This window comes from Zosterops lateralis (assembly GCF_965231275.1).
Source record: "Zosterops lateralis genome assembly, chromosome: 1".
In the NCBI taxonomy this organism is placed as follows: Eukaryota; Metazoa; Chordata; class Aves; order Passeriformes; family Zosteropidae; genus Zosterops; species Zosterops lateralis.
Genome location: NC_139762.1, coordinates 3,053,641 through 3,068,115, shown reverse-complemented (window position 1 = coordinate 3,068,115; position 14,475 = coordinate 3,053,641). Strand labels below are relative to the sequence as shown.

At 51.4% G+C, this 14,475-nt stretch overlaps 2 protein-coding genes across 9 annotated transcripts; one reads left to right on the top strand and one right to left on the bottom strand.

The window, feature by feature from the left end:
* Positions 1-1,562: 1,562 nt before the first annotated feature.
* Positions 1,563-12,486, bottom strand: GUK1 (guanylate kinase 1). The gene is made up of 8 exons (XM_083873028.1): positions 12,420-12,486; positions 7,187-7,300; positions 6,379-6,420; positions 5,554-5,650; positions 4,307-4,445; positions 2,530-2,614; positions 2,152-2,237; positions 1,563-1,730 (listed from the first exon to the last, which is right to left on the bottom strand). The coding sequence occupies exons 1-8, from the start codon at positions 12,460-12,462 to the stop codon at positions 1,695-1,697; spliced, it is 642 nt and encodes a 213-aa protein (XP_083729154.1). The 5' UTR covers positions 12,463-12,486; the 3' UTR covers positions 1,563-1,694.
* Positions 12,487-12,540: 54 nt separating this feature from the next.
* Positions 12,541-14,413, top strand: MRPL55 (mitochondrial ribosomal protein L55). Of its 8 annotated transcripts, none has more exons than XM_083875923.1 (4): positions 12,541-12,573; positions 13,416-13,500; positions 13,593-13,776; positions 14,238-14,413. In XM_083875923.1, the coding sequence occupies exons 2-4, from the start codon at positions 13,478-13,480 to the stop codon at positions 14,379-14,381; spliced, it is 351 nt and encodes a 116-aa protein (XP_083732049.1). In that variant the 5' UTR covers positions 12,541-12,573; positions 13,416-13,477; the 3' UTR covers positions 14,382-14,413. The 8 variants fall into 8 exon arrangements, with proteins under 8 accessions (XP_083732049.1, XP_083732045.1, XP_083732050.1 ...); XM_083875919.1 differs by having other exon boundaries at positions 13,590-13,776; XM_083875924.1 differs by lacking the exon at positions 12,541-12,573 and adding an exon at positions 12,592-12,621 and having other exon boundaries at positions 13,418-13,500.
* The last annotated feature ends 62 nt before the right edge of the window (positions 14,414-14,475 follow it).

The following is a 14,475-nucleotide window of genomic DNA, read 5'->3' as shown; positions in this document are numbered from 1 at the left end:
GGGGATACGAACGATCCAAAGGATTTGTTTTTTCCCCCCGTTTTCCAAGAGCTGCCGTTCCCCGGGGCACTCACCTGTCCCGCAGGGCTGAGCCGAGGCCGGGCCGGTGGCAGGAGGGATCCGCAGGGAGCAGCGGGGCATTTCCATCTGGTGCCAGCCCCGCAGGTGCCACGCGGTGGCCGCAGAGCCGCGGGCCGAGGCGAGCGCCGTGTCCTGCACCTCCCGCTCCGCCGCTGCTCCTCCGGCGCCTTCCCGCTGCCGTTCCTGCCATCTAGAGGAGACCTTTCCCCATTGCAAACGCGTCTGTCAGATTGTAACAAAATCCCACGATTCGGAAGAAAAAAACTATCAGAGCCCATCACTTGATGGCGCAGGAAGAGCCTGGACACAGTGGTTCACACCACGAATCCACACAGAATTTTTTTCTGCTTGTTTAGCCAATTCCAGAACCAAGCAATGGACAGGAAGCAATATTTTCTAGGAAATCTGGGAAAGATGCATCAAACCAGTCCAAGAAAGATCAAAATAATCATCAAATCGTGGCTGTGAATGCAAGGTACTAAAAAGGCAGCTCAAAGGGAGGGTTTCTGCTTGTTGTCTCCATAAAGTGGAGTATGGAAATTTGGAGATGACCTGGACCAAGAGGTACTGCAGAGCAGCTGGATGAACTGCAGGGATGGGATGTGAAGAGGATGAAACGCAAAAATGGGAGTTGTTTAGGTACAAACTTGCTCTGGTAAGATGTGGTTTGGGTGAGGAAATATCCTAGCCTGGCTCAGGGGCTGTGTGGTTTGGAGGGAAAGCAGCTGGAGTCATCACCTGTAGGATGGGAGCTCAGACAGATGGGACATTCCATGGAATGGAATCCCAGAGGAGTTTGGGTTGGAAGGGATCTTAAAGCCCATTTGTTCCAATTCCCTGCCATGAGCAGGGACATTTCCCACTGTCCCAGGCTGCTCCAAGATCTGTCCAACCTGGCCTTGGACACTTCCAGGGATCCAGAGGCAGCCACAGCTTCTCTGGGGCCTCACCACCCTCACAGCCAGGAATTCCTTCCCACTATCCCATCCAGCCCTGCCCTCTGGCAGTGGGAAGCCATTCCCTGTGTCCTGTCCCTCCAGGCCTTGTCCCCAGTCCCTCTCCAGCTCTCCTGGAGCCCCTTCAGGAGCTCTGAGCTCTCCCTGGAGCCTTCTCCTCTCCAGGTGAACATTCCCAGCTCTCCCAGCTCATTCCCACAGTTTTCACAGTGTGAGAAACCAGCCCAAGGACACTCAGGACACGTCCTGCTGGAGGGACCAAAGGGCTTGGAAGTTTCATGGAAACATCAATGCTAAGGCTAAAGAAAACTTGGGAAATGAAGTGCAAAGCTCTCCAGCTCTCAGAACAGAGACCTGAACAAGCAACCAGTTCCTGGCTGCAGTGGATTCCCCCTAGAAAAAGGGGAAAAGGGATTTATTGATGCCTTCAAAGAAGCTCCCGAAGAATCCAAAAGTACAAACCTGGGGGAGCACCTGCTGAGTGTGCAGCGAACAGAAACACAAGCATGACCAGGTTTCCTTTTCTTTCCTTTTAATATAAACGTTCTAGAGTAAGTTGGGGGTAGGAGCAGCCTACAGGGAATGTCTTGTGGAATAAAACAGTATGACGTGCTTCGGGAATGATGTGCAAAATTGAAACGCCCAAGCAGGGTCAGCTCAGGACTTCCTGGATTCTTCGGTCTTCTTGATTTCCTGCAAGGAGATCAGGGAAGAGACTGAGAATCTACCACTCCTATTGGGAAATAACTCTTGGTTTCACAGATTAGGAGAGCAGCAGTGACCAACAGCTCAGACCAGTTCCACGACATCACAGGACGAAGCCCTGAGTTCACCTTTAGGGACCAAGGCAAGGTTTGACTTGGAAGCTCCAGAAATAGGAATCCCCTTTTCTGCTATCCAGAGATCAAAGTTTATTTTGCCCCAACTCAGGATTGTGTTGGATTCATTTCCCATTCTTAGGCCACTGATCCATCATCACTTGCACTCCATCTGTCCCTCAGCAGCTCAAAGCAGACCAAGTGTGAGATGAGGTGACATTTCTGTGGCTGCCTGAGAACAGACCCTCACCTGGCCTGGCCCAGGAATGAGGCAGAAAAAATCCCCAAGGACTCACCTCCAGCAGCACCTCCTTCAATTCGGAATAGGCCTTTTCTAAATCATCATTAATGATGACCAGATCAAACAGCCCAGGCTCTTTACCTGAGGAAGGAGATGAGGACAGAGTTAGAGGAGAATTTTTCTTTCCTGTGTCAGCTCTCGTGCACAAAGTCCTGTGGCATTTTAACATTATTTTTTAGCATTATTATTATTTCAGCTGCTGCTAATGAACTGCTCTGCCAACCACCCCCCAAGGATCTGCAGTGGGAAATGCAGCAGTGATCCAACTCAGCTCATGGCAAGCCCTGCCAGCACTGCTGGAGAGCACAAATCAGATGTTCCCATAAAAAGCAGCTCCCAAATCCCCCAGGCATCCCCTGTCCCAGGCACTCACTGAGCTCCAGGTCCACACGGGCTGCAGTCAGACGCTTCTGTAAACTCTCCTCTGTCTCAGTCTTTCGGTCCCGTAGTCGTTTCTCCTAAACCCAGGGACAAAGATATGAAATAAATGAGTGTTCCGGAAGCTGCAGGCAGAATCCACCCCCACCCTCAGGCTGGTGTTGTCTGTAACCACGGGCAGGTGAGAACACTCTGCAAAGAGTGAGTGGCCTCACTCACAGCCCAGTGCAAACCAGTGGCCAAACTGGGCTTGGGATCTCCTACCTAGAGTTCAGGGTCCCAGGTTTCTTTCACCTCCCTCTCATTTATTTATTTTTCCAGGTACTGCTGGAAATGAGATCTCTCTGCTGGGCTCTGGCATCTGGTGCTGCTGGCTTCCTCCTCCACAAACTCAACGAGAAACAGAGCCTGCCTGATGTACTGAGAGCAAGAGGGGAGAGTCAGGAGTTGTCCTCATGTGTCCTCATCCCTCTCTGAACCATGACACTGATTCCACTTTTGCAAGAGTCTCACTGCAATCACTTCGGGTAAGACCAGAGGGGCATGGAATTTAAGCTGCTGCACAGAACCAGCCTCCCTGGGTTTAATTCTAACTGTGGAGGCAAATCTCAGCACAGCATGAAGCACAATTAATGCATTTAAAGACTGGCCATGCTGCAGTGGAGTCCATAACCAAGGTGTGGGAAACAACAAAACACAGGAAGATTTATCCCTGAGAGCCAGAGGCTGGGGAGCTGGGCTGGGCAGAGATCCACACACAGAATGACCAGGTTGGAAGAGACCTTCAAGATCATTGAGTCCAACCCAGCCCTAACACCTCAACTAAACCTCAAATGGCACTGAGTGCCACATCTAGTCTTTGTTTAAACACATTCAGAGATGGCGAATCCATCACCTTCCCAGGTAGACCATTTCAGTACTTTATTATCTTTCTGTAAAAAACCTTTTCCTTACCAAAAAGTGGTGAATGTCTAACTCCCAACAGAACAGGGTCATTTAATCTCATTTTGTGTCTCTGTGAGCAACCCCCTGACAAGTTCATTCCCTATGAATCATCACCAACCATGTTAAGTCTGTATCGGAACACCTTATAAAAGGTAGTAAGAATTAGCCAAAAAAGTCCTTTTTCTATGTTCTTTGCCTTCTGAAATATTTGGAGTCTCTCATCTTTCTTTCATGCCGTACAGCAAAAGGCTGCCAGTGGATTACAGAACTCACAGAATTCATGGAATACAGAATCACCAGGTTGGAAGAGACGTCCAAGATCATCGAGTCCAACCCAGCCCGGACACCTCAACTAAACCCTGGCACCGAGTGCCACATCCAGTCTTTGTTTAAACACATCCAGGGATGGTGACTCCACCACCTCCCTGGGTAGACAATTCCAGTACTTTATTACCCTTTCTGTAAAAAATCCTTTTTCCTAATATCCAACCTATATTTCCCTTGGTGTAGCTTGAGACTGTGTCCTCTTCTTCTGCCAGTTGCTGCCTGGAGAAAGAGACCAACCCCACCTGAGCACAGTCACCTTTCAGGGAGTTGTAAAGAGTGATAAGGTCACCCCTGAGTCTCCTTTTCTCCAGGCTGAACAACCCCAGCTCCCTCTTCCTCACAGGGCTTGTGTTCCAAGCCTCTCACCATCCTTGTGAGACATGGTTTTGTCCTTCCCCAGCCAGTGCAGGGCCCTGAGGAACCCCGAGGGAAGGGGGAGCCCCGTGGCTGCAGAGCTGATTACCTCTAAGTGCTACGGGCAAAGCAAGGCGGGCGCTCACCAGGATCTCAATGGACGGCGGCTGCACCGAGATGTAGATGGGGTTCAGCTCCGTCTTCTTGATGTTCTTCACGCCCTGGATGTCGATGTCGAGGACACAGATCTGGTTCTGGGCCTGCACAGCCTGCACAGCTCCTTTACTGGGGACACAGCACACAGGGAAGGGGTCAGAGAGGCCCAGGGGGGTTTGGGGGGTCCCCCTCTGTCGCGAGAGGACACGAAAAGAAACACTCACTTGTCAAGTTGAGAGTGAGAAAAAAAAATCATCACTTTCCATCAGTTTATTTTTAGATTCAGGGTTTAAATAATTTGGACTTTGACCAGAGATTGGGGGGAATGAGGTTGACATCCCTCACACCCCACTGGCCAAACCAGCAGTCCATCAATTTGTCCTTCCCCCTGGAAGGAATGTATTTACAAAAGATCAGTCTTTGTTTTTGTTACAAGGCATGAGAACTCTCCAGTCCAAGAATGAAAACATCAGAAGGCTGAAAAATAAGGGTGACACCCCTCCAGCAGTGAGGGAACCTCACAGGGCTGCCCTGTGCCCAGACTGTGGCAGGAGTGGACAGAGCCTGCTCTGCTTGTGATAAAAAGTTTCTCCAAGTGTCACTGCTCTGGGTAGAGCAAGGAGCTGCTGTCTGCTCCTAGAGAGGCTGCAAAAGCCATGCTGGAAAGGTGTGGGAATGGATCATGTGTGACTATCCCACTTCACCACCTAGAGAGAGTTCCCTGCTCATGGCAGGAGGTTGAACTCGATGATCTTTTTGACCCTTCCAACCCAAACCATCCTGGGATTCTGTGACAAACATGGAAACAACCTCCACCAAAGAGGAAAACCACTGAGAACTGCATTTGTCCAGAGATCCACTGACTCCACACGTTTTCCTGAAGGATGCTGGATGGTCATGGATGCTCCATCTGGGTCACTTAATCCTCCACTTAATTTTTCAAGTGGTGGCTTTTATATGCTGTAAAAACAATTTCTCTTCCCCAACATGGGGAACTGCCTCAAACTTTTTAATCATTTATTATTATTCACTGAAGAGATTAAGGGAGCAGAAAGGATTGGTGAGAACTCCATCTCTTCTGCTAAACATGAGGGACTCTCCATTTTATCCCACATCTCAGGGGCTTGCAGACATTCTGTATTTATTTTTTAGAATCCCAGAACAGTTTGGATTGGAAAGGATCTTCAAGACCATCTAATTCCAGCCCCTGTGGCACAGGCAGGGACACCTGACCTACCTTGTCCCGTACATGTTCCCGGAGAACTCCGCGTGCTCAATAAATTCACCAGCATCAATTTCCTTCTGCATTTCCTCTCTGGTCACAAAGTGATAATCTGGAGAAGGGAAAATGGACAGAAATTTAACATTTTGAAGGTAAAGTTCATGGTGAAAATGATACCTGTGGGTTTTTGGGGGAGAAGACACTTAAAATCTGCTTTAGACAATGCTGGCAGAATGCAGAGATTTATTTCCTACTTCCACACCAGTTGTCCAAACACCTGCTCAAAACATTTTGGAGTTTTCTGTGTGGTCAAAAATGCTGCTCTACCTCATTTTTCACATCCTTTCCCATTACTGATGCAATGAGAACTTCTCCTCTCTTGCTCACAGGTGTGGGAGACATTATTTCATTTGAAAGGGTTTCTAATTAAAGACCAGAATGGGATGAGAGAGAGGGAGATAAAAGGGAACATCAAAACCAAACCAACTAAAAAGGAATATTTCTCTATCATCTGTTGAAATTCCTTCCTTTCACTTCAGAGGGAAAACTGCCATTGGAAATTAGAAACAAACCTCATTTGATTGTTTCTTAAATATGCAAATACATGAGAAAACAGCTGGGCACAAGCTATTAATACAGCTAAAACCATTTCATTAAGCAGCTGCACTTCCCAAAGCAGGGGCCATTGGAGATATCTCCCCAGAACTACCTGGAATTCTGGAAAATCAAATCACTCAACACCCAAACTCAGAGCACAGTACCCTAAAATGAGAGCCCAGCTTTGAAAACCTGAATTATTTGGAGAGTCCAGTGAGACAGACCCGACTGCAACAGGCTCACCTTTGCCATTCACTTCTCCAGGTCTTGGCTGCCTTGTGGTATCTGCAGGGGAAAAAGAAAAAAGAAAATAAAAAAGAAAAGAAAAGAAAAAGCAGCCTTTTAAATTCTGTACATCACCCACAGGTGTTACAGGATCAAAGAAATGCCAAGGTCTAACTGGCACATGGATCTCTAGGAAAAAAATCTCTACCAAGAGGCAGTTTTGGAAAAATAAAGTTTAGTTTAGAATAAGATGAGAGATTCAGTTGAATCAAGAGCATAGGATGATGCACACTCACACAATAGATAATTTTAAGGTTTTTTTCTCCTCTCATAGCATTAAATTTTTAAACATCCAGTATTTGTTCTTTCATGGTGGAGTGAATCCAGATCTCAAAGCACAGATTTTACTTGCAGTATGCAAAGTAAAGTCCCAAAGTTGGGACATTAAAACATATTTTGGTAACAGACCTAAAAACACCTTACAAAGCTCCAAGGAAAAATCAATTGGCTTTTGAAGCAGAAATGTGTGTGGGGGGGTGGATTTTGTTACTTTCAGAGTCAAGAATCACTCAGAAGGTTCTTGTTTCCTCTCTGAGTTGTGTTTAGAGATGTGGGGAGTCACCAGACCTGGAAAGGTGCTACTCCAGACCAATCCTAGACTTGCCACTCAATACCAGGAGTAAAAGATGTCCTGAACAATTTAAACATCCCCAAGACAGAGTGGGAAACAGACAAAGCATGAAAAAACACAGTTTGGGGTATAAATAGAGGTGAGCTCTGAGCTGGCAGCCCTGAGCTCCTCCCCAGCCCAGCCCTGGATACTCACGGGAGACGCTGAAGCCGAAGACATTTTCATAATCTTTGAACAGTTTCTTTAACAAGGTGCTTTTCCCTGCACCTGAGGGGCCACTCAGAACCACTGGCCTTGGTCCCTGCATGACTGGGGAGAGACAGGAAAATGGGTCTGTTCAGAAACACCCATGGAAATTCTCAGGAGTCCTCAGCCCCTCCAAACAGCATCAATCCTTTACCCTCAAGCGCAAATTTCTGCAGGAAAATCTGAAATTATGCAAAATTCCAAGTCTAGAGCTGATAAAAAATACTGGGAGTGCAGAAATACTTCTCAATAGACTGAGGTGAAACTCACAGGATGTACCCCAAAGGAGGAGGAAACTGGGATTTAGCTGCCACTAAACTGGGATGAGTCAAGGCAGCTGTTTTCCATCACAGCTGGGTCTCACTGGGGCCAAAATCCTAAAGAAAACTCTCTCTAAAAGGAACAAAATCCTGGTGGCATTTGGGATCATGGGACAGAGGTACAGTCCCAGCCCGCTCCCTCTCACAGGGACAAAGGAGCTTCAAGGAGAGTTTGCAGATCTGATTTTGCATCACCAGCCCCCAAACCCTTGCAAGAGCGTCTGAACTCAGGTGCAGTCACTGCCATGAACGTGCTCAGGGGTTTATTGCTCTATTTCCTGAAGCACCAACTCCATCTGCAGGTGTTTCATGGCAAGAAAGAAAGAGATCCCAGAGATCAGTTCATGCCACAGTTGGAAAAAAGGCAGCCTGGGGCCACACAGAAATTGCTGCAGATGTTTCTTCAGCCAGAAAGAAAGAAAAAAAAAAATGTTTTCATGTTCTTGTGTCTCTGGAGAGGAAGAAAGGTTAATTATCCTCATGGGGAAAAGAAGAAATGCTCTGTGAAGGTTCAGGGGGTACCACTGAGGACCCTCATCCATCAGCAGCGTCCAAACCAGAAGTGACGGTGAGAGTGGGACAAATCAAACAAATTCTTCCAATTTAAGAACAGGCACTTTCACAGCAAGCAGTAAAACCCACGGAAAAGCATTTTTTATCCTCCTGGGCTGGGTGTGACCTGGGGATCCACCAGCCGGGAGGCAGATAACGCCTTTCCATTTTAAATTAGCTCATAGCAATGTCACCCTGACCTCAGACATCACTTTTCAAACAGCCTTAAGCCAAATGCTGTCTCACCAGAGCGGCCGCGGGCTAATCCCGCCGGGCTCCCTCTCCCTGACCCCGCCTCAGCCCTAAATCCCTCCTCCCTCCTTCCCTCGGGCCGCACGGCAGCCGGGAATTAATTACACAACTTTTCCCTCTGCTCCCTGAGGATCTCACTTGTCTGTCTGACCGCGGTTCATCCCAGGGATGTTAAAACACAAAAGGATAAAGGAGGTGCCAAGTGAAGACACCCATGGTCAATAATCGTCCGTAAGGAAATTCTTTTATTCCTTCTTTTTTCCTGCTTAGTGCCCTCAGATGAAATCTTAGGGGGACCAAGCTCATCATCACCTTGGTGGATTAGGCTCCATCATCCCAAAAACAGAAAGCTGAACAAATTCTAGGCAGTCCTTTGGGGACCTTCCCAGCATTCCCTTAGTCCTTAACTTCTGTAATTTCCGAAAAACACAGGTTTTGCCTAAATGTTCAATACTGGAAGGAAGTACCAGGGAAATGCTGCTCGGTGTTTGCAGCAAGGGAGCAGAGCAGTCCCTGAGGAGTTATCCAAAGCATTTCCCTCAGTTCTTTTTTCCCACGTAATTCCATCAGGCGAGCCCTAAACGTTCATTGGAAAACTCTCCACACAAACTCATCCCCTTCAGCCATCCCGATGTGCTTCACAACACGTCTGCCCCCCAAACATCTCCTCCATCACACACCAGCTCCCACAGGCACCCCAAAACCCCCACAAGTGACACTGGGATGCCAGCAGGGACTTCCAGACGTTCCAGATTCCATTCCTGGAACTGTGTTGGATGTACAAATCCCAGTCCCACATCCCGGCCAGAAGGAAAAGAACTCCCTGAAAATTTCACCTGCCCCTCAGTAGAAATTTAAAGCTGCCCAAATCCCTTCCAATGGTTTCATTCAAGCCCAGACAAACTGGGGAGGGGGGCAGAGCAGGGTTGGGAGCAGGCTCCAACACATCCTTACCTTCTCCCTGTGCTCCCTCCCAGCCAAGGAAAGCAGAGCAGCCCCCGGCAGCAGCGCGGGCTCCCGGGGACAGAGCCGGGCTATTTGTGAGCTCCTAAAGCCTTAATTAATGAGCCGCCAATGAGAACAATCCCGCTGAGCTTTAATCTCCCCTCCAGGTTCCTCCTCCGCTCCCTGGATGCTGCCAAAGCTGCATCCAAACACCCCCAAAAAGGGTGAGGGGCTCCAGCCCCTGCTGGTCTGGGATATGGGAAACAGCAAAGCTGTCCCTGTGTCTGCAGTCACCAAAGGGACAAGGATTTTGTCCGTGTAGAATCCTGGAGTGGTTTGTGTTGGGAGGGACCTCCCAGACCATCTAATTCTAAACCCCTGCCATAAGCAAGGACAATTTCCACTAGATCAGGGTGCTCCAAGCTCCATCCAAGCTGGAACACTTCCAGGCACTTTCCTTCTGCAGGAACATTCCTCTTCCTTTGCACCAAACCCACACAGCTTCACCTCAGGTCCACGACCACAAACAAGAAAACTCCTTCTTCCTGCTCCAAGACCCAAACCACTTCCACAGCAGGACCCTCTCCTGCACTTTACTCCCTTTCCTTTCCCCAGAATAATCATAACTGAGAGAAAAGACACCTGGGCTGTGATCACGTCTCACTTCTTTCAAAAGGGCTAAAAATAAACCTGAAGACTTGCAGGTGTTTCCTCTTGCCTCCCTCGTGAGTCCCTTCTCTTCTGCAGGGGAAAACTGACAGGGAACAAAAGCCATTTCCACTCCCAGATCATGGGGCTGGGCCCTCACAGAGGGAATCTCTGGAAATAAACTGGGAATTTCACAGAATTCCAGAAAGGTTTGGTTGGAAGTGACCTTAAAGCTCATCTTGCTGCACCCCTGCCATGGCAGGGACACCTCCCACTGTCCCAGGCTGCTCCAAGCCCCAATGTCAAATTTGCCTTTGGACATTTCCAGGGATGGAGCATCCCAAACTTCCCAGGGCAATCCCTGCCCTCATTCCCTGCTCCCCCATCCCTGCCAAACAGCTCCTCCCCCCACATCCCTCAAAACCCACAGGTAAAGCAAGAAACAAACCCCCCAAACCCCAGATCTGGTGGATATGGGGCTTTTTTTTTCCTCTTTCCTCTTTGGTTCCAGGAATACATGACATTTCCAAACTGGCTGCAGCAGCAATGTCACAAAGATGGATTTATTTTAGGCAGAAGCTCAAATTTTTTTCTTCCCCCCTTTTTGTCAATTTTTGGCATTTTCAGAGCAGCCAATCTGCAAATAGCCAGCACAGAAAGTTTCCTAAAAATGGGTTGAGATCCAGCCTAACCCACCAAAACCACTGCAAAGTTCATCAGCAAGAGAACAGCCCAACTAATTGACAATATTAATTATCTCCCACACCTGGGATTGAGGACAAACAGCCACATAAACCCCCCTGGGCTGCAAAAAGACAAGGTGGTCACAGGAGGATGCAAGGAATGGTTCCTAGTCTGCTCCTGCTGCTAAATTCACCCTGGATTTTACCTCGTAGGTGGCAACATAACCAGGGAAGCAAAGGACAGACATCACCAGAGTTAAACAAATTAAAACTGATTAGCAGAGAGGCTTTACAGGGAAGGCAAAGCCCCTTTATGAAGGAGGAAAGAAGATTAAAGCAGTTTCCCTGGAGCCTTGAGAAAGGTCTCCTGGATTAGGATTATAATCCCAGCCCCTATTTTTAGCAGGTTTGTTATAAAGGTGCCACCCCCACCTTTCTAAGATTTGGGACAGGTTCCAAAGAGAGAGAGAGAGAGAGAGCTCCTGCTGTGACAGGCAGGGAATTATCTGCAGCACAGGGAAGTTCCAACCTTCCAACTTCACCCATCCTGTGATTCTGTGAGGAGCAGAGCATCCCACAGCAGCACAGAGCTGGAACTCAGCCACTTTTTTCCTGGAAATAATTACCTAAAAAGCACTAATTACCCTCCCCACTGGCTCCACTCCTGGCTGGCAGGGAGCAGTGATGCTGCAGACAGAACACAAACCACTTGCTCAAGGTCACTGCAGAAATTAAGGAGCTCCAAACCAGTCATTCCCAGACCATGTCCTCCTGTCAACCAGACCAGTTTAACCCACCAGTAGGATGAAACCAGTTTACCCACCTGGGAAAACCTCTGCAGAGGTGAAGCTCACTCACACAGGTGTGGTTTTGCCACCCACTTCCCCACAGGTGTTTGTTTTAGGATACCTGAGGGATGCTTATCCCTAAAACCCTTCTTACCTCACCACACCCCACAAACCCCAGCTGATTCCACAAGCACATCCCTGTCTGGCTTATCTAACCAGGGAGCCACCCTGGAGCAGCTCAGTGATGGGGACACGGTGTGGATGTTGGGAAGGGCACAAAGCCAGCCCAGGGACAGCCCTGTGGGGCTGTGACCTGTCCCACCCCCCTCAGCCATCCCACAGGGATAACACAGGACACGGAGAATGCAGCAGAGCCAGGGGGAGCTCAGCCTTCCCGGGGCTGGGATCAGCACCCTCAGGTCAGTACCTCAGTGACCTGGGACCCCCCATCCGAGGGACAGAGGACTCTGCCCCAGACTCAGCAGCCTGGGACCAGCTCAGGGCTCCCATGAGGGGCTCAGGGCCCTCAGTCCAGGGCCCTGTGACCAGCTGAGCATCCTGGGGCCTGCTGGACCCCCCAGCCCAAGGCCTTTGTGAGGGGCTGAGCACCCCAAGGCCAGCCAGGACTCCTCAGCCCAGGGCCCTCAGGAGGGGCTGAGCACCCCAAGGCCAGTCCAGGACCCTCAAGAGGGGCTGAGCACCCCGGGACCTCTCAGCAGAGGAACCCCATGAGGAGCTCGGCACTCCAGGGCAGGTTGGACCCCTTCAGCCAAGAGCCCTTGTGAGGGGCTCAGAACCCCGGAGCCGGCCAGGACCCCTCATTCCAGGCCTCCCCATGAGGGGCTGAACGTGCCGAGGCCACTCAGCCAAGGACCCCTATGAGTCACCGAGCTGCTCGGGCTGGTTGCACCCCCTCCGTCCACGGCCTTTGAGAGGGTCTCGGCACCCCGTGGCCGGCTGTGCCCCTCACTCCGCGGGCCCCATCCCCGCTCACCCGCCCGGGCGATGCCCGCCCCGCGCATCCGCCCGAGGATCATCAGGGGACGGGGGGGACGGGGCGGTCCCGGCAGCCCCCGCGAGCGCCCGCCGCCACCGCCGCGCGCCCTGACGTCACTGAGGGGGCGGGGCCTTGGGGAGAGGGCGGTGACGTGAGTGCGGGGCGGAGGGACGGACCACGCGCCGCGCCGGGCGGGGGGGGTGAGCGTGGCTGGGGGACGTGTGGGGATGAACCATTATTGTGGGGGGGGGAAAGCACCGGTAGAGTTGTGATTGAGGGAGGGGATTTGGGGGAGAGCGGAGGGAGGGCGGTTTTGGGGCCGAACCACGCTGGAACGACGGGAGCCATAGTGGGGTTGAATCATGGTTGGAGAGAGGTGGGAGGGCTGAACCAAGGTGGGTGTGAGGGGAGGCATTATGGGAACTGAACCGTGGCGGGGCGGTGGTGGGCTGAACCATGACGGGGAGAGGGGGGAGCTATCATGGAAGTGACACATGGCTGGCGGACACATGGCATTGCGGGAATGGGGGGATCCATTAGTGGGGCTGAACCATTGTGGGAATGGGGGAATCCATTAGTGGGGCTGAACCGTTGTGGGAATGGGGGAAACCATTCTTGAGGCTGAACCATTGCGGGAATGGGGAAAACCACCAGTGGGGCTGAACCATTGCGGGAATGGGGGAAACCACTAGTGAGGCTGAACCATTGCGGGAATGGTGAGAACCATTGCAGGAATGGGGGAAACCATTAGTGAGGCTGAACCATTGCGGGAATGGGGGAAACCATTAGTGGGGCTGAACCATTGCGGGAATGGGGGAAACCACTAGTGGGCCTGAACCATTGCGGTAATGGGGGGAGCCATCATGGAGCCAACCCATTGCAGGAGCTGTGGTGGGGCTGCTCCGTCCTGCTGAGGGGCTGTGGAAGCTCCACAGTGATGGGGACACAGTGGGGTCACCCTACAGCCACACCAGGACCTTTCCTTGCCCTCAGGGTGTCCCCAGGCCGTGTCGTCCGCTCCATTTGCTGGACCCGTCTGTGCCAGCTGGGCTGAGATGGCGGCGAGCCGGGCGCTGAGGTGAGCACAGCGGGACAGCACCGGGAGTGACCTGGCGGAGCTCCTGTCACCCCCAGGGTGACACTGCCCCTCTCCCTGCCTTGTCCCAGCAGTGCCCTGCGCCTCCAGGCCGTGTCCCAGCCGCCGCTCGTGGCCTGTGTCCGCGGCAACTCCAACCGCGCCGCCATCTCCCACCTGCACCGGCAGCTCTACGGCCGCCTGTACCCCATGCTGCTGGTCAGCACCGACGGCTCCACCATCCGCCTGCGCTACAGCGAGCCCAAGAGGATCCTCATGGTATGGGGATGACTAGAGGACTGGGGGCCTCACGCCCCTGTGTCCCCTGGGGTCTCACAGCCTGTCCTGGGGTGTGATGATGTGTGTTGGAGGGCTCACACCATGTCCTAGGGCTTCATCTTGTGTCCTGGGAGCTCGTACCTGTCCCTGGGGGTCTTACACCATGTCCCAGGGGTCTCCTGCTGTGCCCTGGGAGCTCATGCCTGTCCCTGGGGGTCTCACACCTTGTCCCAGGGCTTCATGCTGTGTCCTGGGAGCTCATACCTGTCCCTATGGGTCTCACACCATGTTCCAGAGGTCTCACACCATGTCCTAGGGCTTCACCTTGTGTCCTGGGAGCTTGTACCTGTCCCTGGGGGTCTCACACCATGTCCCAGGGCTTCATGTCATGTCCTGGGAGCTGATGCCGTGTCCTAGGGTAGTCACGCTGTGTCCCCGCGGTGTCACCCCCGTGTCCCCAGATGCCCTTGGACAGCAGCACGCTGCCCGAAGCCGAGCGCAAGGCTCGTCTGCGCCGCCACTTCCCCAGCAAGCCCAAGGCCAAGGCGGAGGAAACCTTCGAAGGCATCGACCTGGACACCTACAAGAAGTTCTGGAAGAAGTGAAGCGCTGAAACCAGAAATGTATAATTCTATAAATAAATATATATCTATAGAAATAAAGCGGTGTGTCGGCGGTGCGGCTCTGCGGGGCTCCCCC

What these genes read in the sequence shown, in the direction of transcription:
- MRPL55 (XM_083875919.1), top strand. Translation starts at nt 13,478, where the DNA reads ATGGCGGCGAGCCGGGCGCTGAG. An exon ending in GCGGCGAGCCGGGCGCTGAG is followed by an intron (nt 13,501 to 13,589) that starts GTGAGCACAGCG and finishes GCCTTGTCCCAG; the next exon opens with CAGTGCCCTGCGCCTCCAGG. An exon ending in AGCCCAAGAGGATCCTCATG is followed by an intron (nt 13,777 to 14,237) that starts GTATGGGGATGA and finishes CCGTGTCCCCAG; the next exon opens with ATGCCCTTGGACAGCAGCAC.
- GUK1 (XM_083873028.1), bottom strand. Translation starts at nt 12,462, where the DNA reads ATGATCCTCGGGCGGATGCGCGGGGCGGGCATCGCCCGGGCGG. An exon ending in GGCGGGCATCGCCCGGGCGG is followed by an intron (nt 7,301 to 12,419) that starts GTGAGCGGGGAT and finishes GTCTCTCCCCAG; the next exon opens with TCATGCAGGGACCAAGGCCA. An exon ending in TGAAGGAGGTGCTGCTGGAG is followed by an intron (nt 1,731 to 2,151) that starts GTGAGTCCTTGG and finishes ATCTCCTTGCAG; the next exon opens with GAAATCAAGAAGACCGAAGA.